At 39.7% G+C, this 23157-nt stretch overlaps 2 protein-coding genes across 2 annotated transcripts in view; one reads left to right on the top strand and one right to left on the bottom strand.

The window, feature by feature from the left end:
* Nucleotides 1-5750, bottom strand: part of pou6f2 (POU class 6 homeobox 2) — a 76983-nt gene extending 71233 nt beyond the window's left edge. The window contains exons 1-2 of the mRNA XM_039790863.1: nt 5699-5750; nt 1706-1817 (exon numbers count right to left, since the gene is read on the bottom strand). Coding sequence (XP_039646797.1) covers nt 1706-1719 — 14 coding nt within the window. The 5' untranslated portion in view covers nt 1720-1817; nt 5699-5750. The remainder of the gene's footprint in view (nt 1-1705; nt 1818-5698) is intronic.
* Nucleotides 5751-5780: 30 nt separating this feature from the next.
* On the top strand, nt 5781-22850 carry vps41 (VPS41 subunit of HOPS complex). The gene is made up of 28 exons (XM_039790862.1): nt 5781-5992; nt 6317-6355; nt 10675-10782; nt 12220-12297; nt 13877-13951; nt 14921-14983; nt 15125-15190; nt 16783-16902; nt 17048-17194; nt 17281-17347; nt 17872-17969; nt 18053-18182; nt 18318-18433; nt 18532-18650; nt 19258-19339; nt 19504-19596; nt 19694-19821; nt 20151-20295; nt 20403-20444; nt 20536-20586; nt 20670-20807; nt 20888-20942; nt 21026-21166; nt 21274-21410; nt 22039-22138; nt 22229-22273; nt 22371-22450; nt 22608-22850. The coding sequence occupies exons 1-28, from the start codon at nt 5972-5974 to the stop codon at nt 22686-22688; spliced, it is 2565 nt and encodes an 854-aa protein (XP_039646796.1). The 5' UTR covers nt 5781-5971; the 3' UTR covers nt 22689-22850.
* Nucleotides 22851-23157: the final 307 nt, after the last annotated feature.

The following is a 23157-nucleotide window of genomic DNA, read 5'->3' as shown; positions in this document are numbered from 1 at the left end:
ATCACTATTCCAAGTAGCCTACTGGCTAAAAAGCGAATACATTCATACTGTCATTAGCTGATTAGTTTTGCTGGAACCTAATGAGTAAAGAACTCCTTGTAATGCAATCATGATGACCTGAGTAATGAAAGGACATAGATACAGCCAAAATTAATATCCGATATCGGCCATAAGTTTTCATTGCCAAAATAAAATTTGTTAAATGTGTCACTTTTCAGTCACCCTTTTATTTAGTATACCAGAAATAATTTTGAATTTAAACAATATATAAATTGAAGGCTTATAAACTTCTTATAATGTGTGTTATGTATTTAAGGAATGTTTTACACCAAAAATGACTGTAAAAATGCCAGACTGTATGTAAGATTAAAAGAAGACAAACATGTTGGTGTTTTAAGTAAAATCTTTCTTTTATAGTGTTGATTTGACTACCTTTAAAAAGAAATTAAAAATAACTATTTCAAAACTAAATACTGAACATTTCATGTTATTGTATCAGTCAAAGGCCAACGATAATTCTAAAGCACCTATTTTGAATAACTGTTCTGCTATTTACCCTACTGTACTGGGCAAATATCCCAAGACCAAATGTCTAATGTGGAATGTTAAATGATGATTTGTCTCCCCCTTAGGGTTATTAACCAAACTGTTCCCCTCTCTCATGATAAATGAATCACTGGGTAGCTTAACCAAAGCACCTTTATGCATGCAGACATTGATTAGTGCTATTAATGATTTATGTGATTTACACATGAAAAATGTGGTAGGTTTGTATTATTTTATCTGTAACATTACTAGCTAATCTTCTTCCTCTGACTACACTCTATTGGAATAGCAGTCCAGTAGTATAAGTAGTCAAGATTTGAGGAGATTTTTTTTTGCCTCTCTCATTAATATGATCAGCAGTTATTCCTCTCTACACCACTAAAGCTAAAATGCTCCCCAGTGGATGGTCGGTGGGTCAGAGAAGGCTGAGGGCTATCAAAGTAGTGTATTAAAAGGAGCTCTTTGAAGCTTGTAAACCACAGTGCCCAGCAGGTCCACAACAGATAGACGCCTCTGATTGGTCAGGTGTGTGTGTGCGTGTTTTTTGCTAGATCGATCCACGGAGCTGACATTCTGGAGCATCAAAGCTTTCAGCACACTAATCTGACTCCTCCTATGAGGGCAAGGGTTGTTTTTATTATTTTCCTTTTTTTCTTCTTCTATGAAATGCTTATACCTCAGAGGGGCTCCTGCATGCTTATGATATTAGAGTGGGCGAGTCATGTGTTTTAAAGGTTTGAAAGGGAATGAAAACATATTGAAATCAAGCTCAGACAATGTATAAATAATGTAAAACAATAGAGAGATGGGGAGAGCAACAGAGAATCACAGGGCCATCCATGGGGCATAGCATTGGCAGTAGAGGAGTGACACCGCAGAGATTCACACACCAATGCTCCTCAAAGTCAGTTTCCCCTCACACTGCCTCTGGAGACCTGCGCCACATACACACTCATGAAAGGTGTGAAAATCTGATTTCCCAAAAAGGATCGGTAATTCTCTGTGAGGGTGGAAGCCGCAATCAATAAATCATTGCTAAGTAGATTGTAAAGAAAAAAAATTATTCCCCCTTGGTATCAGTGCATTAGAATTCTCCTGAGGATGGATGAGGCAAGATGGGGGTGTGAGACAATCTCAATAAAGAAGAGGCAAATCATACCTTTTGGCATTCATCTGGACTCTGGCAAGCAGCTGTCAGCAGGGTGAAGAAGGACCAGGAGAGAGTCGACTAATATCTGAGGGATTCCTTTGGCCATCAAGTCCAGGAATGTCTGGAAATATACAAAGCCAATAAGCTAAATGACTTCCTTTACAACATGCATGAACACAGCCTTCTACATCATTTTAATGTTGAGATTGTTTTGTCCTCGTCCGTTCAAGCAATCATGAAAATGCCCCATGGAAATAATATGTTTTACCATTTTACTAATATCCGATTTGCCCTATAAAACATAGAGCCACAACGACAGAGCGGTGCTACTTTTCTGATAAGTAGGTTTTCCCTAAAGCGTAACTTTCTCCAGACTGCACATGCATAAACCCGAGCAGATATGGTGGGAGACCATGGCTGGAGTAGCCTACTCTATCGACAAAGCTAGATTCATGTTTCCGTTTCCCCCGTCAAGTTTTTAATAATTGGAAAACTGCATTGGAGAAAAAAAAGGGGATTTAGCGAGGTGAAGCTCTGCTCCTGGCCGGAAGAGCCGCTGCTGTCAGGCATGGAGCTCTCAGCCTCCTGCTGAAGCTCTGACTGCAGGTCGAAGGTGGCAGTGAAGCATCTGGGTCTGGCGGCTCTGGAAAGGGCTGCCGTCTGATACTGTGGCATCAGTATTAAATTGAGATTAAACATGTCTCGTAGTTGCAGAAAATAGTAGTCCACTTCCGTGTTTTGGTACAGTTGGTTTTTACACCTGATGTGACCAGTATGGGTGTACACATGAACTTTACTGAGACTACCTTTTCAAGTGGACTTGGGCACAGATCACGTTCACACTAAACAATCGAACTGGACTTGGGGTCAAGTGTACTCGGATCAGGGCCCAGGGGTCCGTTCCAGGTAGGAGGTTTAACAAACTCTGAATCTAACCCTGATGTCTGAGTTGATTTACCCTGAGATGGGAAACTCTGAGTTTTCGGTTCCAGAACAGCTGATTTGAGTTGGTTCAATCAACTCGGAATAGGTTCACTCAGGGTTACGCGCGTGCACAACCACTATAAAAAGGCAGTTTGAATGGAGCCATGATTCTACGATTCACCATGGTAACAACCACAAACAAACGGGTCGGCGGAAATACTCATGCGCACAAACAGCGAGTTTGAACATGCATTTAGTTAAAAAAGCAAGACAGCGGCTGCTGCTGCAAAAGAGAGAGAATTGGTGTGGGAGAAAATTGCTGCTCAAGTCAATGCGTACGCATTAACAGTGTATTAATTTCATATTTAATCACAGTTAACTTATAATACTAGGCTAGGCTACTTGTGAAAACTGGAATTGTATTACACCTATAATTTCATTTAGGTGCAATCCTGCAGGCAAAAAAGTAAACTATAGCCTACTAATCCCATTCTGAGGCTGATGATGATCATTAACAGAACTATAATGTATAATCATTTATTTCTTTTTAATGGCTCTCACTGATTTGTCCAGGGAACACGTTTAAAAAACATTTCAGAGCAAGTCACACTTTTCTGACGGCTCTGCATACAGTGGCTTTACTATTACAGTATGATCCACTACACTGTTATAAAGAAAACTGCCGTTTGCAAAAAACGTAATGCGACACAAAGAATCTGCTGGGATGTTAAAGCCTGTCCACGATGGTGGATGTTAGTGATATGAGGACGGATAAGGTATCTACATATCTAATGGACTGTGAAAAAAATACCTCTCAAATCGGTTATGTGGAAATGAAAATACATCTATAGTCGGGACTCAATACCGACGTAAACTCTCTGTGAATTAATACAGCTTTTTCATCAACGGGATCGTCGACAAAAGGACATGACAAATGTTTTGAGAAAAAAACATTTTATAGTATGCCTAACATAAACATACGTTTTTTTATTCATGCAGATAACAAACTGCATTAAAATGCGCCTGATACAGACTGAATGAATGAATGAGGAAATGAGTTAATCCTCCCTCTGAGAGGGAGGAGACTGAGAGAAACTCCAGGTTGTTTTTTTTCTCAGTTTCTCTCAGTCTCCTCTCTCTTAGAGGGAGAAACTCGAGGTTTCTTGAAGAAAACCTGCTCCCGACCAGGTTAGGTTCACAGACTCAGTTACCATAGTAACTGACTCTGAGGTTAATGGTGCGTTCTATTATGCTGCAATCATGCCACCTCGGAATAACAGGCACCGCCCCCCTGGTTACGTTGTTTTTCCGACTGGCAGCGTTCACATGGTCGGGATGCGTGTTCTTCTTCTTCTGTTATATTGGCGTTTAGCATAACAACTTTTGGCATGACTGCCACCAACGGTTGGTCGTAGCCTAGAGTATCAGGTGCGTGAAAACATGGAGGCCAAAATAACAGAAGATTCTCTGCTGTTTTCTTATGCGAGCATCCAAACAGTGTTTGTTTGTGTTATCTGCAGGACAACGAACGGGAAAAGACACGGATAATGTGTTGTTTTTTTATACATAGGCCTATTTATGAATAATTTTAAACATATTATGTCTGTGTATGTTTCTTGGCAGAGGCATTTGTCCACAATAAACAGTTTATTGTCATTAAAATATGTTCAATGAACCAAAGTCGCCTCCATCAAACGCCAGTTGTCAACAAGGCGTCACCAACTGGGAAACTCGGTTATCAAAATCCAGCCCGAGTTTCCCACCTCTGATTCCCACAGGACGTTACGTGAATGGTGACGTTTTCACTCGGAAAAACGTTTTTTCGATGTCCATGAACGCACGTCTCAACCATTGACATATATATTAAGGTCTCAACGAACCGACTCGGACCTCGGATATGACGTCACTTCCACACTTAAAGGGTTCTGGTATGTTTTGTGCGCCCGTGTAAATTTATTATTTTGAAGGCAAAGAAAACAAGGGGCAATGGGCGGGCCTGGCCGTGGCGTGAGCAAAGGGGGCGTGGCGTGAGCAGGGGGCGTGACGTGAGCGACTGCTGCAAGCTGCAGTTGGACCCTATTGCCCATGTCGGAGAAAAAACATGGACGCCACCCGGAAAGCTGTTGCTATGGTAGTACTGGCCAGTTACCATAGTAACTGACTCTGAGGTTAAGTTACCTCTCTTTCTGAAACAGAAAACCCAGAGTTTCATCTCAGGGTTAACCAACTCAGAGTTTTCACTAAACCTGCTTTCTGAAACGGGCCTCAGGTCCCTGATGTAAACCCTTACTGCCTTATATTCCATTAGGCCATAGTTTTGTTTTTAAATTGTCACCTGTATTTTACTTTACATATAAAGATGTTTCGCCATAAACTGGTGCATAAAAATGTATTAGAATGCAGGAAATTAAGTGTTTGACGCTCAACATTTCCTGGGGCCCTTCTCAGCCAGCAAAAACCGTGAATTAACACTAATTTTTGGTGCCCAACCAACATCTCTTACTGCCCCCCCAATTCAGTCTAGAACCGGGCCTGGTACAAAGTAGGCTACAATAGATCTTACTGAAATGTAGTAGAGAAGAAGTAACGTTATAACGTTAATGAACAAAAAAAAGAATAGTAAAGTAGCCTACCATAAAAGTAGCCTACTTCAAAAACTATACTTGAGTAACATAAGCTTAGATGTAGTTACTTTTCCATCACAATAGCCGCCCATCAACTATTTTATCCACCTATTCCACTTGTTTAAATTGGCATTATAAAACCTCTGTGAAGATATGATTTGAGGTTAAAACATCCTAACGTTGCCTGTAGCCTACTTGGCGCAGTTTAAGACTGTAAACATGTAAATGGTTTATCCCAGAGAAAAAGAAGCTAACGGACACTTTTCCGGAAAGTTGCTTTAAAAATGTAAATGGTTTATCCCAGAGAAAAAGAAGCGGACACGTTAGAAACTTGCTAGTTAACTGTCTCAAATGTTAACACATGTGAAACAACTAAGTTAAAACCGAGCAAAAACTAGTTTTAAAAGCGGAAATGCTTTTGGCAAATATAAATACGTAAAAAAAAAGGTCTCACCTGTCGTTAATTAGTGCCACCTCCTCTTCTTCGACGGTTGGCATCTACTGCCAGAACGACTACAATACCCATAATGCTTTACGGCTTTGTATTGTCATGTGATTTAACTTATGACAGAGGGACCTGGCTTCGACAACAAACATCACTTTGTTGTAGAGTGGATATTTTTGACAAGCAAACCCAATTGCGATATTGTGGACGCTTAACATGTATTCTCTGAAAACGTATTGAGATATTTTATATAACTATTCTGCTTGGATACAGCGAATAACGATGGCGGATGTGGAGGAGCAGGTAAGCACAGCATGCTAACGTTAGCTGGCCTATGTTGATGTTTTATACGTGTATACATGAAAATAAATAGGAGTTGTGGTCTGTGAATGCTGTCAGCTGCCTTTTGATTTGATTTAGCTTGTTATGTAACCGTTTAATGTGGCGTGGAAAGCTTACGTGTGTGATTTGATTGTAGCTTTACATTGATTTGATATATATTTGCCTTTTCTTAGTAAAACATTGTAGCTGTAGTGCCCTCTCTAAAGTCTATGTTTGAGTTAAATTATATTCTAATGCATTAATGACCGATTTTTGAAATCCATTCAAAATGTTATCTCCATTCAGGGCAGAAAACAAAGTGAGGAATTCACAGATGAGTCTGAGGTAAGAAACGTCACTCTTTACTGCCATTTCTTTCTCCTGCAAAATGACCTCGTGAGAGAAAGTTTATATAGAGGTTAAGGGCAAACAAATTACACCTTAAAATGTCATGCATTTGCACCAGTATATTGATGTAGAAATGCATCAAGAGGAACATATTGTCGATGACAGGGGGTGTGTATAGTTCTGTCAAGCATGGGTGATTTTTGAACTCCAAGTAAAGCTCGCTGCCTACTGAAAGGACTGTAATACACAGCCAGCCTTTATCAACCAAGCTTGATCCCGGAAGGATCTTTGTCAGGTTCTGAGAGGTGTCAAACACTCATGAATTACAGATAGCTTTCCAGATCCATCGATATTATGACTGCGCTTCAGCATTTTACAGTACTTTTGTGCTTCTGAGAATCACAAGTAGGCTAAATAAAATATTGCTATATACATCAGCCTGGCAGGAAGGGGAGTGTCTTTAGTTTATAGGAAGCAGAGAAGTGAATGAAATATCAGGGAAGGGCTCTCAGAAGAAAACCGTTAAGAGTGTGCGAAAGGAAAAGGGGAAAATTCCAGCCTTGTAAATAGAAAGAGCTCCTACATCCTGTTTTCTGTCTGTGCACATGTGTTTAGTACTGTAGAACATGAACTCACAAAAGCATGCAGGACTGTGGGATTTTGTCTCTTCTCCAAGTGGTTACAAGCAGCTGGTTATTTTCTTAGAATACCGAAAAATAATGTAGCTTGCTTGGTGTCTTGCTGCTGCTGTTACCTGGTTGACAGCAGGCTTACTGGATAAAGTGTGTGTGTGTGTGTGTGTGTGTGTGTGTGTGTGTGTGTGTGTGTGTGTGTGTGTGTGTGTGTGTGTGTGTGTGTGTGTGTGTGTGTGTGTGTGTGTGTGTGTGCTACACTCTCATACTCACAGAGGGAATGAGCAGGATAACAATTGTATCTTGACAGTAAAAGGCATGCTCTTCACCACCTTTGTAATCTGGCCAGACAAGTCTGATTTGTTATGACATAATACTAGCAATGAGCCTGGATATAAGTGTTTTGATTGGTCTTGTTTTGATGCCTCAGGTAGTCAAGGAATTAGGATTTATTTTAACTTTGGAGTACAGTGGGTCAAACCCTTAACAGGTGACACATAATAATAATAATAATAATAATAATAATAATAATAATAATACAGTAACAGACTTATTGCACATCTTCTTCCTCACTTTAGCACTGAACCAATATAATCAGGATAGTCAGGATAATTAGTAAGGAAGTACCTGACCCATAACTTGGATCCTAATCAGAGGATTATTTCATATATTGACAATATGTGTGCTCAGTCCTAATTTTGTTAGTTGCAAGGGTGTTTATTCCGCTCACAGGTGCTAGGGGGAAGCGAGACAACCACCATTCAACCTGAAAAAAAGTCAACCATTCCAATGACTCTGAAGCTGTTCAGTTAAGATAAATTAAGCTAAAAAAAACCTGAATAGGTCCCCTTTAATTTAAAGTTGAAAGGGTTCCATTTTTAAGCGGAATAAATGGTTGCCTGAGATTGTGTCAGTATTTCCTTTAGGATTTTTTTTTAGCAGTGGGGGCAGGTTCGAACAATTAATGCAGTCTAACTACTTTAGCATGTAAATAATGCACCTAAAATACAAACGTTCTCCGACATGCACTCTTAACAATGCAGTCCTATTTCTGATACCGTGGGGGGCAGAAATGTTGCCATGGGTGGCCACCACGGTCAAATCAACATAGAGGATACACTGTGTGTCCAAATTGTGTCTTAAATTTTGCTTTGATAGAACAGCTGTGCTACCAAAAAGCACATACTGTATGCTAAGCAGCGTATGAGTCAGGGAAAATATGCCAAGGTGGATGGGGGAGTGGATTAATTGCTTTTTAATATTTAGGGGGATATGTACATTTGTAACAGGTGTACTCTTCGGAATGGTTCAGTCTGATGTCTCTCAACTGCCAATAGGCAAAGAGGCAACAACAACACAAAGACCAGGTCTGTAGTTGACAAAACAAAGCGCAAGTTACAAGAGATATAGTCACAAAATGGGCTTTTATCTAATAACTTTGGTCCTAAAAAGCACAAAATATGTGTGGGCAAATTAAAGAAAAAAAGTGTTTTAGGTTTGTTGGTACACCACAAGCCTCCAGAACAGCTTTAAGGAGAGCACTGGTTAACATGTCTCCTCACTGTTAAGGCCAAAGCATTGGATTAACATTATTATACCTGCGTTGTCAGGTTTCTCTACTCATTTATTCAGGTTTTTCCTATTATCTGTCACCCATCTGTACTTTGTGCTTGAGACAAAAAGAAATGGAGGGGTGGGCGGCAGGATGATCCATTATGTTCTTAATATTGAAAAGGATGTCCTCCTTTCATGTCCTGGATGTAAGTTTGTGACTAGTGCTGTCTTCAGTGAGTATTTGAAAGCAGCATGTTTTATCTTAACTGGCAATAGGCAAAGAATATGGCCAAAATGGTTACATCACAAAGGCCAGCCCAGTAGTTGACAAAACAAAAGGCAACTTACAGGAGATGGCAGAAGTTTGGAAACAAGTAGTTTCTCTCTGGGGATGAAGTTTGCCTTTGTTGTTTGATACACCTTTGAAACCCGTGACAAATGCCCCCGCATCAGAAATCTCACAACCAGAATACACAGGAAATAGCCTAGATATGGCGTTGTTGAGTGGGAAAGGATTGTTTTTGAAAATAACATTTTTCCACGCTATTGTCCCCCACCTCCAACCCAGTAGCACATAATGGCAGACAATGTTTTGAGTTGATGCACACTCTGGGCAGCCACAGACTGTGCAGCATTGGTTATAAACTGAATTATGAGTAATATTCAGGCTGTGACTGGCCGCAAATGTTGGCTCACGCTGGAAAGTGTAGCACAGTAGAATACCTTAAGTTTGCTTTATGAAATTACTAAATTCATGTATGTCACTGGGGATAAACGGAAAATAAAACAGAAATGAATAAAAAGGACTTTATGCTGCACTTCAAGCAAGGTAATGGAAAACTGTCTTTGTGCATACATCTTCTGACAGACACATGCAAGACATGATTTTCTTTGAAGAGGCCAGAATACATGTAGGATTGGCCATTAGTGTGGTGCCGCAGGGTTCAGTGTCTTGCTTAGTGACACGGTGGCAGCGGTAGGCACTGTGGATGTAAAACCAGCATCCCAAAATTGATCAGTTACATATTACTTTTAGCTGCAGATTGTTAAAGGAATGTTGCTGCAGATTTTAAACTCTTGGTTAGGAATACAACACATTTGCATGTTGGGTTCCTGGATATTATAACGAGGTTTTATTTTTTACTATTATCTGACATTTTATGGACAAAATGATAAATCAAGAAAATAATGAGCAGGTTAATCAATAGTGAAAGTAATTGTTAGTTGCAGCCCTAAATGAAGGTAAATTTGGTGTACATTTTGCCCAGAGTTTGCAAAAATATGCGAATGTGATTTCCCCCTAAAAGCAACAAAACCTTAAATCATATCATACCATGTAGGGCTGTGTGATGGTGTGTTTATCAGCCGTTGCTGCTATTGTATTGTGATGACATGATAGTAGTGTGTTATGGTTTTACAAAAATCTGTTTCCAAAATGTAGTTAAAACCATCAATATGCATTGTCTGTTATGTTTCACACTTGTGAAAGGTTTTGTCTGATGAGCAGAGGAACATTGTGATATAATTTTTTTATAAATATATATAATTTTGATGTGATTTGTATTTTCTGATGTTTAACCATTTTGATCTGCCTTACAAATATGCTTATTTCAAGCTTATTTTATGTGTGATGGACTAAAAGGTGCCAATCGTAGCGCACAAATGCTATTGAAGGGCGGGTCTTGTCCAGCACTGCAATTGGAGCCATAATTACGCTATGTTGACACATTACTACGTTTTTGGAGCGTTACACCAACTCTCAACTCGTCGAATAGTGTCAGTGGCAGAATGTGTAAGTCCTTGTACATAAAAACATTACTCCATAGCGCCACTAGTGGTCAAGAACTCCACAGGGCACCTTTTTAAGTTGAGTTGAAAGTATAGGAAGTCATGTCACCCCCTTGTTGAACTTCTTCTCACTTGTTTTAAAAAAGATCTGATTTGAAAAATGAACACAGCATTTATATGACTTGAGATATTTCAGTTTACTGCGTGAAGGGTTTTGTCAATGTCTTTCAAAGGACATTGTGGACTGTAGTGTTTGTGAGAGGACACTGTGCTGTTGTAATGAATACCTTCTAAAAATTGTTATAGTGAGAGCGAATCTTACAAGTCTACTTTCTCAACCAGGAGGAGGACAGCGAGGAGGAGCCCAAGCTGAAGTATGAGAGGCTCTCCAATGGGGTGACAGAAATCCTCCAGAAGGATGCAGCCAGCTGTATGACTGTCCATGACAAGGTAGAGGTTATAATCCACCACACACAAAGGCATTTCAGTCTCAAGTCCACCCATCTCAAGTACAGATTTCACATTGTTTATGTACACATTTGAGAGATGGCAGCCCATTCTTTTCTCACCTTTCCCTGCTTTTCCTCTCGGGGAAAACATCAGAAGACACTAGGTGCCATTGTCTTCTCCTGTTTTTCATTCCCACTCTTACATATTTTTCACTCCTCTCCTCTGTTTGTCCAATGTTGATATGTTGAGGGCCACTCTCTGCGAGATGGTTAATCGTTGTGGCACCAACAGCACACATGCACGCCTGAGCAGAGCAAAAGTCATACCCAGTTATGTCTCCTCACCTGATGTTTTATTAACCGCTATTGATTTTCATTTATTTATTTTTACTTTGAGAATTTGGTCCCCTCTTTTTCTTTACTTTATTTTGTTGTTTTTTTTTTACCTCAAAATAGCAACCATGCCACAGTGAGATATGTTGCTTTGCTGAAATTCTTAATTTGATCTGACTGTCTTTCTTCCTGGGATTTCTGTGCTTGTGCATCTTCTGCCATTCAGCTACCTGTGTGGTCACACCAGCCCCCTCCATCGTGGCAAGCTCCCACAACCTTAAAGCCACCAAAGGCACATATTGCCTTATGTTGCCTCATATTTTAAGTGTCTGAATCAGAATTTCATTTGAACAATTCCATTCTGATAAATCCCTTTAAAAGTCGCTCCGCCTCACAAGGTTGAACCCTTTATTTATTTATTTTTGGTTATTTTATTTGGGGAGATTGCAGGGGCTCTGTCTGACATGCTCAGCTGTGCCTGTAAATATAAGCATTTCATTATAGACTGCACTGAAGCATGGTGGGCTTGCCGCACATCCACATGCTGGTCTTGAAGGGAGGGGGATTAGGAGGAGGGCATGGAGCAGGGGCTGGGGTGGAAGAACACACACTTAATCTAATGCCAAAAGCCCCCAGTTTCTATAATTTTTTTTGTCCCAGTGGACTCACATACACACACATATATGCACACATGCACTTTTGCTGAAGCACAAAACACAGAAACCAGTTGCTGCTCAGTAGAAATAATAGCTCTGTCCTGGACAGGGAGGTGATTGGGTTGCATGGGGAGCATGGGAAGAAGTCAGATGTACAGTGCATTTATTATGCTTAAGCATTTTAATTTGACGCGAAAAAAAAATGCCATTTCACACTGTATGCTTTAATAAATAGGGCTTTTCCACCCCCTGCAATTTCACAGTTTTGCCTTCAAGCCCACCCAATCCCCACTCTGCTCATGTCGCTCCAGCTCCAGGAAGTGTTTTATTTATTTATTTTTATCCTCTTCCACAGCCTTCGTCAGCACAAGATTTTTTTTCTCTCCATAATCTTGAATTTGTTTCACGTGTCTTCTGGTTTAATTTACATTACATTTGTCCCTTCTCAGTTTCTTGCCCTAGGTACTCATTTTGGGAAGGTCTTCCTGCTGGACATCCAAGGAAATGTAACTCAGAAGTTTGAAATTGTGAGTACATTATAATCCTTTAAGATTATAATAATGAAATTCATTAGGACTACTGTGATTAACCTTTTAGTCATGTTAAAGACTAATGCTAGACTTAGTAATTATGTATTATTACTATTAACCTAAATAATGTTTTTACTGTAGGGCAACAATCAGGCTGACATTTGTGGTTTTGAGTAAATTGGATGGTTGGATACCATGAAATTTAGTACTGGTTGGCAGTTCCATCTCCGGCTCGTCCTGTCCGCATGTCAAAGTGTCCTTGAGCAAGACCCTGAACCCTAAGTTGCTCCCGATGGCAGGCCAGTGCCTTGCATGGCAGCGTCGGCGTATGAATGTGTGTGTGAATGAGAGGCAAATTGTAAAGCGCTTTGAACGGTAAGGTACAAAGGCGCTATATAAAAATGCTGTCCAGTCCATTTACAGACATTCATGTTCCCCTCAGGATGAATTATAATCACTTTTGTGATCCCCTGACTTTTCATCTAGCGCCATAATCAGGTCAACATTTTGATTTGTCTCAGACTTTTGACCAAATAACCTGCAAAACTAATGACATTCCCATCAGCCTTAGCTGTACTTTGTGTGTAATGGTAATTAACAAATGTTAGCATGCTAACATGCTCAACTATGATGGTAAACATGCAGCATTATACCTGTTAAGCTAAGCTAATCAAATGCTGGCTGTGGCCTAATATTTAAGACACGTGAGATTTGTATCAGTCTTCTCATCCAACGATTTGCAACAAAGCAAATAAGCATATTTCCCAAAATGTCGAGCTATTCCTTTAACAGTCCTCATATCAATATTTTCTCTAAAACATAGTAGAAGCACAAGTTTCTTTTACATACACCATTTAATGGTTTGGGACATTAATATTAGATCCCATAGGGATGCTTTAGGAGACATTTTATACCCAGCAGTGATTTTGCATCTGATTTAATCCCACTGTTTTACTTTCACCATACATTTCTGCTCACTTCATCTGGAGGGAATGAGTTCTAAACAATAATTTCATTTGCAAGACAAAACAAAAATTCAGTAATCAAGGCTGATTTAGCCGTTTTACAATTAACGTACCTGCACTCATGCTTCTAACTGTAGTGTCAGTTTTAAAATGAACCGGTCAGAATTCATCGGAAAGCAGAAAAGGATTTAATATGCGTACTAAATACCCAGGTGGTCTAAATGTACTGGAGAAATTGTATATGGTAAGCAAAAACTTTTTCTCCACAGATGCACAGTCAATCCCTTAGGGATGGTTTTTAAGTAACATTTGCTGTAATTTATGCCATTTGGTTGATCCTTTTATCTAAATAGCCCCATAGTGTCATGAATGTGTAAACTTTAAAAGCATCAGCACTGAGTTGGGACCCCCTAACCTTCACAGCATTAATGCCATGCTCTGTGCATTGACACATACGGGACTAAGCATCCATTACATACTCAAATTTTTTGCCTTTCCCTTTTTCTGGCATTTCACTTAATGGGGTAAAATGTCAGCCACCAGCATTTTGCCAGCCACAAAGATATTCACCCACCTCTAAAAAAAGATGCCATGATATTGTGTCTCCGCAGAGTTCAGTGAAGATCAACCAGATCAGTCTGGATGAAAGTGGAGAGCATGTGGGCATTTGCTCCGAGGATGGGAAGGTGAGATCTTTCTGCTCATCGCCGCTGGTTACTGATCCTTGGTGCTAAAGCAAATAAAATAAAAATCAGTGTTTTTCATCTTTCATAATTCATCCTCAGATTCATATAGAACTCATCTTATCAGTGTTGAACTTTATGCTAAGGATGTGGAAATTGAGGTGTTTGGTAGTGAATTTTCAGAAGGCAGTTCTTCCACAGTCAGAGCAATAACCTAAAGTTTAATCTTCAACATATCTACACATATATTGTTTTCATGAAGTGTGAATTTATAAAAAGCTGTACCTATTTAGAATAGTAGGGTAAAGGACTCAGATCCGTCGAGCTGTCAGTCAGCCATCAGCCATCTATGGTGTTCGCCACCTTGCTGTTATCTTGTCTCTTCTCATCATTACCACCATCCTTCATGGATTTCACAGTCAAGATATGCTCTCTGATATCACCTTCCCCCTACTTCTAGCACTCTGGTGGCAAAAACAAGATCTTGTCGCACAAAAAAGTGGAGCAGACAATTAAAACCAATGCTACACCAATTGTTTGCCCTTAACCAATTCAGTTGGCTGTTAATCCTTTGAAAATCTAACTTAATCCTTAATCGCTGGTGCGGTTCAAAAAAGAAGATTGCATCAGAGTTTTATATTATTCCTCTACTTAAAAAAAAAAAAGGGGGGGGGCCTCTGGTGAAGAGAAACTGGGTGTCATGTACTCTAATGGTACATTAGGGCTTGTTGTAGCCAACTGAGGCTGTGGTCGTGTCCAAGATGAGGACTTCTGTTTCTAAACCCTGCGGGGTTCAAAGAATCAACTTGTCCACTAATTGGTGACCCAGCTGAGAAGTAGGGAGCCAATCAAAGTATTTTCTGACAACAATTCCCCCCGCTGGCCTCAGATAGTTGCTGAGGCAGCAATTAAAGGAGAGATTTTGAGTTATTCACCTTTGCTTGCCGTTCTGCCGTCTCATCTTTGTTTCAGGTTCAAGTGTTTGGTCTCTATACAAGAGAGGGCTTCCATGAGAACTTTGACTGTCCCATCAAAGTAAGTTGATATCAAATTTTCTGAAAACGTAAGAGCCCTAGCATGCATCTGTTGCTGCAGTATTACCTGCGTCTAACAAAATGAAAAATCTAATTCTGAAACTCTATAGTCTAATCTTTCACTCTTGTATTGTTCTTTTAGGTGGTAGCATTACACCCTCAGTTCACCAGATCAAACTACAAACAGTTTGTTACTGGGGGCAACAAGGTAGGTTTGAGTAGTATTTTTTACTCGTGCAGTCATTATGTACAGTTTTCGCCATTTCCTGCAACAATGATTCATCCTGATTGCATCCGGGCCAAACCGAATCTTGCAAACCTTCTCACTTTGGCCTGGCTGACGCTGATGCACAGGCCTTTGTCTGTTGTGAAAGGCTCTTAGTTTTCTGTCTCTTTGCTGGAGTGCTCTCGGGAGAGCTGCCCATTTTCGCAAAGTGCTGTTCGCTCAACAGTGTTTGAAAGGCAATGCTTCACAAGCACGGCAAAAAGATGTCATTATCAAGAGGGTACATAGTCTTAGGATTTTCGGGCGCATACAGTGATCTCTTTCCTGAAAGTCTTCTCTGGCAGGTATGTCACCGTGGAAGGTGAAAACTATCTTAGGCGTTAGATTTGTCATATTGTTTTTCGGAAGTAAAACCACCTACATATTACCACGTGCCAATTACTGTACACACAACTATAAACTGTTAGGAAGTAGCGTCATTGCAAAGCCATCCATAAATAAAGTATACTGACATTTATACAACAGGGGTGAGGAAAAACAACTTTTTATGAAACCCCATTGTTAGTGTTACTTTGCCATTTTCTTTCAATTGCCGCTGATTCCTCTCTGTTCCAAGTTGTGAGGGCCTCCACAATGTGCCTGTGATGAAAATCAATAAGCCTCAACGGGAGCCACATCCTGTCAAAGGAAATTCAATTTTGTCTCCGCAGTTCTTTTGTCATATCATCTCTTTGTAGAGCAAACTGTTTATTAACATAGCCCAACTGCTGAATTAAAGAGCCGATACAACCTTCTCTCGGCATCCTTAGTAGCAGGACAGTAGCAATGCAGGGAATGTGAATGACAGGCTTTGTCCTCGACAGCATGTACAATACAAGGTCTGAACATTAAACTGCAATTGATGAAGTGGTCCTGCGGCCGCTTTTACACCACATTGCATTGTGGTTAAAAACACAACACTCGCTGAGCTTCCACACCTCTGTGAGACAGTAAATATACATCACATGAAGCAATGATGAATTTGTCTTTCAATACTTGTTTCTATACTTTACGCCACACACAGGCACTACAATAAATGGTGTGTATCCTAAAAAAGCCGTAACCATTATAATGAGAAGAAGAAGGATGTGTGAAATCATGCTTGTGATGCATCAAGTTTTCAACCCTTTTACTTGATGGCTTTTACACTTGGAAATCACATCGACCATGTGAAACTGCAAAATGACTTCTCCCACCACTGAATGTGAAGCTAATGTGAAGTATTCTCACTTAGATGGAGTATAATGAACAATCTGTCTTCATTGTCTTTGTGCCTAAATGCTCTGAAGTGGAATTAAGAGCTTCATGTAAGGACTCAAATCTGGCTTTACTTCATCGTTTGCAGCGTGAACAAAGTTCCCTCCAGTTTAGGTTAAATCTTTAAGGCAGTTTCACCCTTTTACCAGACACAGCTCCTGACTGGCTATTCATTGTGCAATGTGCTGTTCATCTACTGCCCTCTGTAGACCAGGCTGCACAACTGCACACTACAAACTGTGGAGAATTAAATGTTATCTTGTTTTTCTTTCTCAAAGCTGCTCCTGTATGAAAGAAACTGGTTGAATCGCTGGAAGACGTCTGTGCTACATGAAGGCGAGGGCTCAATCACTGCAATCCAGTGGAGAGCTAACCTCATTGCCTGGGCCAACAATGTGGTGAGTGATCAGTCACAGACCTCAATGAAAAGTACAATATTGGAAAAAAAAAATATATATATATATATATATATATAATAATAATAATAATAATAATAATAATTAATAATAATAATAATAATCTTTTTTTCCTGATTTATTTTAGGGTGTTAAAATCTATGATATTGGTACAAAACAGCGGATCACAAACGTGCTGCGGGATAATGTCAGTCTGAGGCCTGACATGTACCCTTGCAGCCTGTGTTGGAAGGACAACAGCTCTCTCATTGTTGGCTGGGGTTCTTCCATTAAGGTTTGCTTCTTATCTATTTAAACTCCTATCAGACACTAGCTATTCCAGTGTTTTAGAATTTCTGTAATTTTCTTATTTCTCCTCAGATTTGTGTTGTGAAAGAAAGAAATCCTACTGAAATGAGAGATCTGCCCAGCCGCTATGTGGAAATAGGTATAAAATCCACTGCACACTATAATAAACTATATAATAATCAACTTTATTTATAGAGCACGTCTCTAAACCAAGTTTAGAACGTGCTTTACAACATAAAGCCAGAACAGGCAACCGCAATAGTGAAATTAAATACAACATAAAGCAAGGATCAAGCTAGATGAGATGGGATTAAAACACAGTGGTTAAAAACAACTAGATAGAATAATACTAAAACAAATTAACTAAAATCAAAGTTGTATTATAAAAGTGTGATTACGTCACTTTATCTACCTGCTATGATAAATGCACAGGAACTTGTTTTGGTGATAATGATGTGTAACATTTTAACAACAAGGAGAGTAGCAGAAGTCAATACAGTAAAACAGTAGACCTCATATTTTTCTTGGGTTGTCAAGTCAAAATTGTACCCATGACTAGACTATCCGGATGTTACCACTCCCGACTTACATATGGATTAAATGCACTATAACAAGAGGATAATGTATTTTAATTGTTTTGTTTGGCTTCTCTTTGTCAAACAGTGTCTGCATTTGAGACCGAGTTCTTCATCAGTGGCCTGGCCCCGCTGGCAGATCAGCTTGTCACCCTTTACTTTGTGAAGGAGAACTCTGATCACATGGTAATGATACTTCTTTTACATATATTAAAGGGGTACATATGGTACAGGAGTTGTACTCATTGTGTGAGTATTTGTGTGTGCAGGTTGAAGAGTTCCGTGCGCGGCCTCGTCTCGACATCATCCAGCCTCTCCCTGAGAGCTGCGAGGAGATCTCTTCAGACGCGCTGACCGTGCGCAACTTCCAAGACAACGAGTGCAGAGACTACCGCCTCGGTGAGACAATAAAATACAGCCCTCAGAGAAATGTCACGCAGCCTTTTACTGCCCTCTGATTTCGTTATGCATCGACCATCAAATGTCAGCTGTAATGCACAATACACAGAGGCATAAATGTATTTCCATTAACAGAACATTCTGAGGGAGAGTCGCTCTTCTACATCATCAGTCCCAAAGACATCGTCGTGGCCAAGGAGCGAGACCAGGATGACCATATCGATTGGCTACTCGAAAAGAAGAAATATGAGGTTTGTGTTGTTGAATTTTATGAATGTTGCAAAAGGTTACGGTCCACAATTCTATAGTTTTGACTGTGTGTCCTGTTACTGTGGTTTAACTGTGACAGGAGGCTCTGATGGCTGCAGAGATCAGTTTCAAAAACATCAAGAGACACGACGTTCAGAAAATTGGGATGGCTTACATCAATCACTTAGTGGAAAAAGGAGACTATGACAGTGCTGCGAGGTAGGTGTGTGTGTGTGTGTGTGTGTGTGTGTGTGTGTGTGTGTGTGTGTGTGTGTGTGTGTGTGTGTGTGTGTGTGTGTGTGTGTGTGTGTGTGTGTGTGTGTGTGTGTGTGTGTGTGTGTGTGTGTGTGTGTGTGTGTGTGTGTGTGTGTGTGTGTGTGTGTGTGTGTGCCTGATATCTGAACAACTATGTGTCTTTTAATCTCCAGAGTCCATATTACAGAAACCTTCTATTTTAAGTGTTAAGCAGAATGTTTCACTCATGTCTTTATTTTAAAACTGTAGAAAGAATAAAACACTTAAACATAATCCAAACTTATTTTCGCTAGAATTACATCGGTTACTGAATGGATTAGATGATAATTCAATTACCTACATACACACTTTGTGGACCTTGAGTTAGTGGGTTTTTTTTTTTGGTCAAATTACAATTTCCTTTTAAGCACAAAGCCCATATAGTTAATACACTGTATGTTAATGTCATGTATAACATTCTTTATTCGTTAACGTGACTCTATAGCCACAAGCATGTCCACTGCTAACAAAGTCAAAAAGCCAGAATCGTTTTAGTTTCATCTGAATGATTCATGTGCTTATTCTAATTCAGGAAGTGTCAAAAGGTTCTTGGAAAAAACATGGAACTATGGGAAAATGAAGTGTACAGGTTTAAGACCATCGGACAGTTGAAGGTAGGTTCAGGGGGGACTGTTGGGGGACTGTTGGTTTATAGAACTTACCGTTAATTACTGAAGTGATTATGGTTAGGAATCGATGATGCAAATGTTTTGTCTTTCTTCCAGTATTGGTCTCTAATCACTATTCTCAATATAACTCCACCTCTCTCCAATTTCAGGCCATCAGTCAGTATTTGCCCAGAGGGGATCTGCGTCTCAGACCGGCCATTTATGAAATGATCTTGCATGACTTTCTCAAAACTGACTATGAGGTACTTTGTCCCTTAATAGTCTTTTCATCATGTGACAAATCCAGTGTTAATCCACTGGTTGATCATCAGCTTAATGGTTTCTGTGCTGTCCACAAAGGGTTTTGCCACACTGATCCGGGAATGGCCTGGAGAGCTTTATAATAACATGGCCATTGTTCAGGCAGTCAGCGATCACCTGAAGAGGGACCCCACCAACAGAACCTTGCTCACCACGTTGGCTGAACTGTGAGTGATCTTAACTTGTGCATTACTCAACCAATTGAATCAATATTGGGGGAAATACTCAAAATAAAGTTTATGCATTGTGCATCATTTTATACACAGGTGTATGAAATTCTTTGTCAATTATTTGGTAATTTTTTGAAACTCTAAGATCTAGACTGGAGTTTTAAGTTCTGTGTATCTGAACAACGCTTGGTTTCACAATATTTGTCTGCAAATATGTATTCACTGAACGACCTGTAGGGCTGAAGGAGTAATCCTTTCAATGACAGTGAAAATTACACAAAATTAAATTTTTAAAAGTAACTTGTTGGTCTGTGGTGCCGTTGCAGGTACACGTACGACCAGCGGTACGACAGAGCTTTAGAAATCTACCTGAGGCTGAGGCACAAAGATGTTTACCAGCTGATCCACAAACACAACCTTTTCTCCTCCATAGAGGACAAGATCGTCCTCCTCATGGACTTTGACAAGGAGGTAAAAGTCTAAAAACATTACAACAAGTAAGAAAGGATTCACGCCATATTGTCATGTTTAATTTTTCATTTCGATGTTTAGTAACACATCTAAATTTACATTGTCAGAAAGCTGTCGACATGCTTCTGGACAATGAAGATAAGCTATCAGTAAGTGTTCCTGTCTTCTCTCTGTCTTTTATTAAAGATGTGATGAAAAGCTACTGCTCACTGATCCTGTTTCTCTTCTCTCCTCTGATAGACAGACAGGGTGGTGGAAGAACTAGCAGACAGGCCCGAGCTTCTGCATGTGGTAAGTTGAGATAACTTTGAATACAATCATAATAACTCTCAGAGTTTAATCCAGAACTGATTTGCGTCATCTTTTCCCCACAGTACCTCCATAAACTGTTCAAGCGGGACCACCACAAAGGCCAAAAATATCACGAGAGACAGATTGGTCTGTATGCCGAGTATGACCGGCCAAATCTCTTACCTTTCCTGAGAGATAGCACACACTGCCCACTTGAAAAGGTACAATGTCATCCTACTAAACATTCAAATTTCCAGTAGCTACAAGACATCATTTATGTTGTCTCTTCTTTTTCTGTCAGGCTCTCGAGGTTTGTCAGCAGAGGAACTTTGTAGAGGAGACTGTCTTCCTGCTCAGTAAGTGTTAAGGTCTGTTTTCCTATTTTAAGTGTGTTTTTAAAATGATTACAAGGAAACTAATCCAGCATGTTGGCTCCCAGGCAGGATGGGGAACTGCAGACGAGCGCTGCAGATGATCATGGAGGAGCTGGAGGACGTGGACAAGGCCATAGAGTTTGCCAAAGATCAGGACGATGCAGAGCTCTGGGAGGATCTCATCTCTTACTCCATTGACAAACCACGTATGATTCTGTCTCCTAATGACCCTGTCATTTTTTTGATTCGGTCTTTCTTTGTCATTTTCCCACTTTACTTCTTTGTCTCTATCTGTCTGCTTTTGTCTCCCCAGCATTCATCACCGGCCTCCTGAATAACATTGGTACTCATGTGGATCCCATTCTGCTCATCCATCGCATTAAGGAGGGCATGGAGATCCCAAACCTCAGAGATTCACTAGTGAAAATCCTCCAGGACTACAATCTGCAGGTTAGACATGTTTCTCTTTGATGACTTTTTTTCCCTTTAAATCTCTATAATGAAGAAATTAAATCAGTTTGAACAGTTTACAGATGAATAAAGTAGTAGTAGTGCAGCTTTAAACACTAGTATAGCTTGTATTCAGTTGAAATAAAAGATAAAAAGGATGAAGAGATCAAGGCAGATAATAAGCAGCAATAAATAATTGAATGCACAAGTATGGGTTGCCATCACAGGCACCAGTATTGTCAGTTGGGGGTTACATTACAATTTTTAAAAATCAACAAATGAAATCAAGAGATCCATTTATATATCCTGCTGCAGGTTTAATCTAAGTTGAACAAAACATGTATTTACAAACACAGAAAGATTACTGAATATTTCTTACTATATTAATATACAGTTATAATAAGAAGGACATTATATTCGGGGGAAAGGACCATTTATGTGGATCGTACAACCTCAGTAGCTCTGTTTTTAAATCACTCTAGCAATTATTGGGGTGATTTTAGAGGTGGAAATAAGACATTTTATGAATTAATTTATTAATTTGAATTCCTTGCTCTGCCTTACTTTTTTTTTTTAAGATTTTGAATTTATTTTTTTACTGACCAGATTTTGTTTTCTCGTTTCTTAGATCCTTCTGAGGGAAGGATGTAAGAAGATCCTGGTGGCCGACTCCCTCTCTCTGCTCCAGAAGATGCACCGAACACAGATGAGAGGAGTCCGGGTCGACGGTGGGTGCACTTTCTCTGCGTTCCTGCAGAAGCAGCGGAGATTAAGTCATTTTGAAACTGTACTCACACAAGTGTTGGTTTTATTTTCAGAGGAGAACATTTGCGAATCGTGTCATGCTACAATATTACCATCAGGTGGGTTTCCTTTCTTGTTGTATCCAAGTATGTTACTGTTGTATTGCATTTGAAAGTAATTCTTTGCTATTTTTTCTGCTTCCCACCTGTGTTTCAGACATGGCCAAACCCTTCAGTGTGGTGGTGTTTCACTGCAGACACATGTTTCACAAGGAATGTTTACCATCTTCAGGAACAGTAAGTAACTTCCCTTTTAATATGTGTAACTCTTTACACAACACATTAAATCATTTATTTTGTTACATGGTTATCTTTCTCCAGGCTTTATTTTATCTGAGCATCTCAAACGTAACCTATTGACACTCCTGTACCTTTTCCCTCTTTTCTGTTTCAGATTCCTGGGGTGCAGTTTTGTAACATCTGCAGTGCGAAGAAGCGCGGGCCAGGAAGTGGAATCCTGGAGATGAAGAAGTAAACGGGGATCTACGCACTCACAATTTTATTATTGATGCTTTTACGCCCCCTCACCCCTCCATGTTGCTTTCCATTTACTGTCATTTATCAATGAATATCACCTTCCCTCAGTCACTGAACTGTACACTTGCAGAAATAAAAATAAAAACATGTATATATTGGATTGTCTCTGTATATTTACATCTAACAACTATAAAGTGCTTTACTTGTTCTGCTTGCCACTAATGTGATTTGGCGATGAAATGTCTGAAAAAATAAAATCGCATGTAAAAATGTAATTCCGAGGAGAAAGAAAATTCATTTACTCTTCAGTGTTTGAGCTTTTGTATTCTTTTTGCTATGGTGTCTAGTTGAAAACACATTTGCAACATTAACCCTTGTGTGGTGTTCATATTTATGTTACACAGCCAATGTTCCCGGGTCTGGTGGACCCAGCACATTACTAGGCTTTTAAGTCAATACAGCCATAT

This window comes from Perca fluviatilis, chromosome 22 (assembly GCF_010015445.1).
Source record: "Perca fluviatilis chromosome 22, GENO_Pfluv_1.0, whole genome shotgun sequence".
NCBI lineage: Eukaryota > Metazoa > Chordata > Actinopteri > Perciformes > Percidae > Perca > Perca fluviatilis.
The sequence above is the reverse complement of the archived record's forward strand: the minus strand, read 5'-3'. Positions and strand labels throughout refer to the sequence as shown.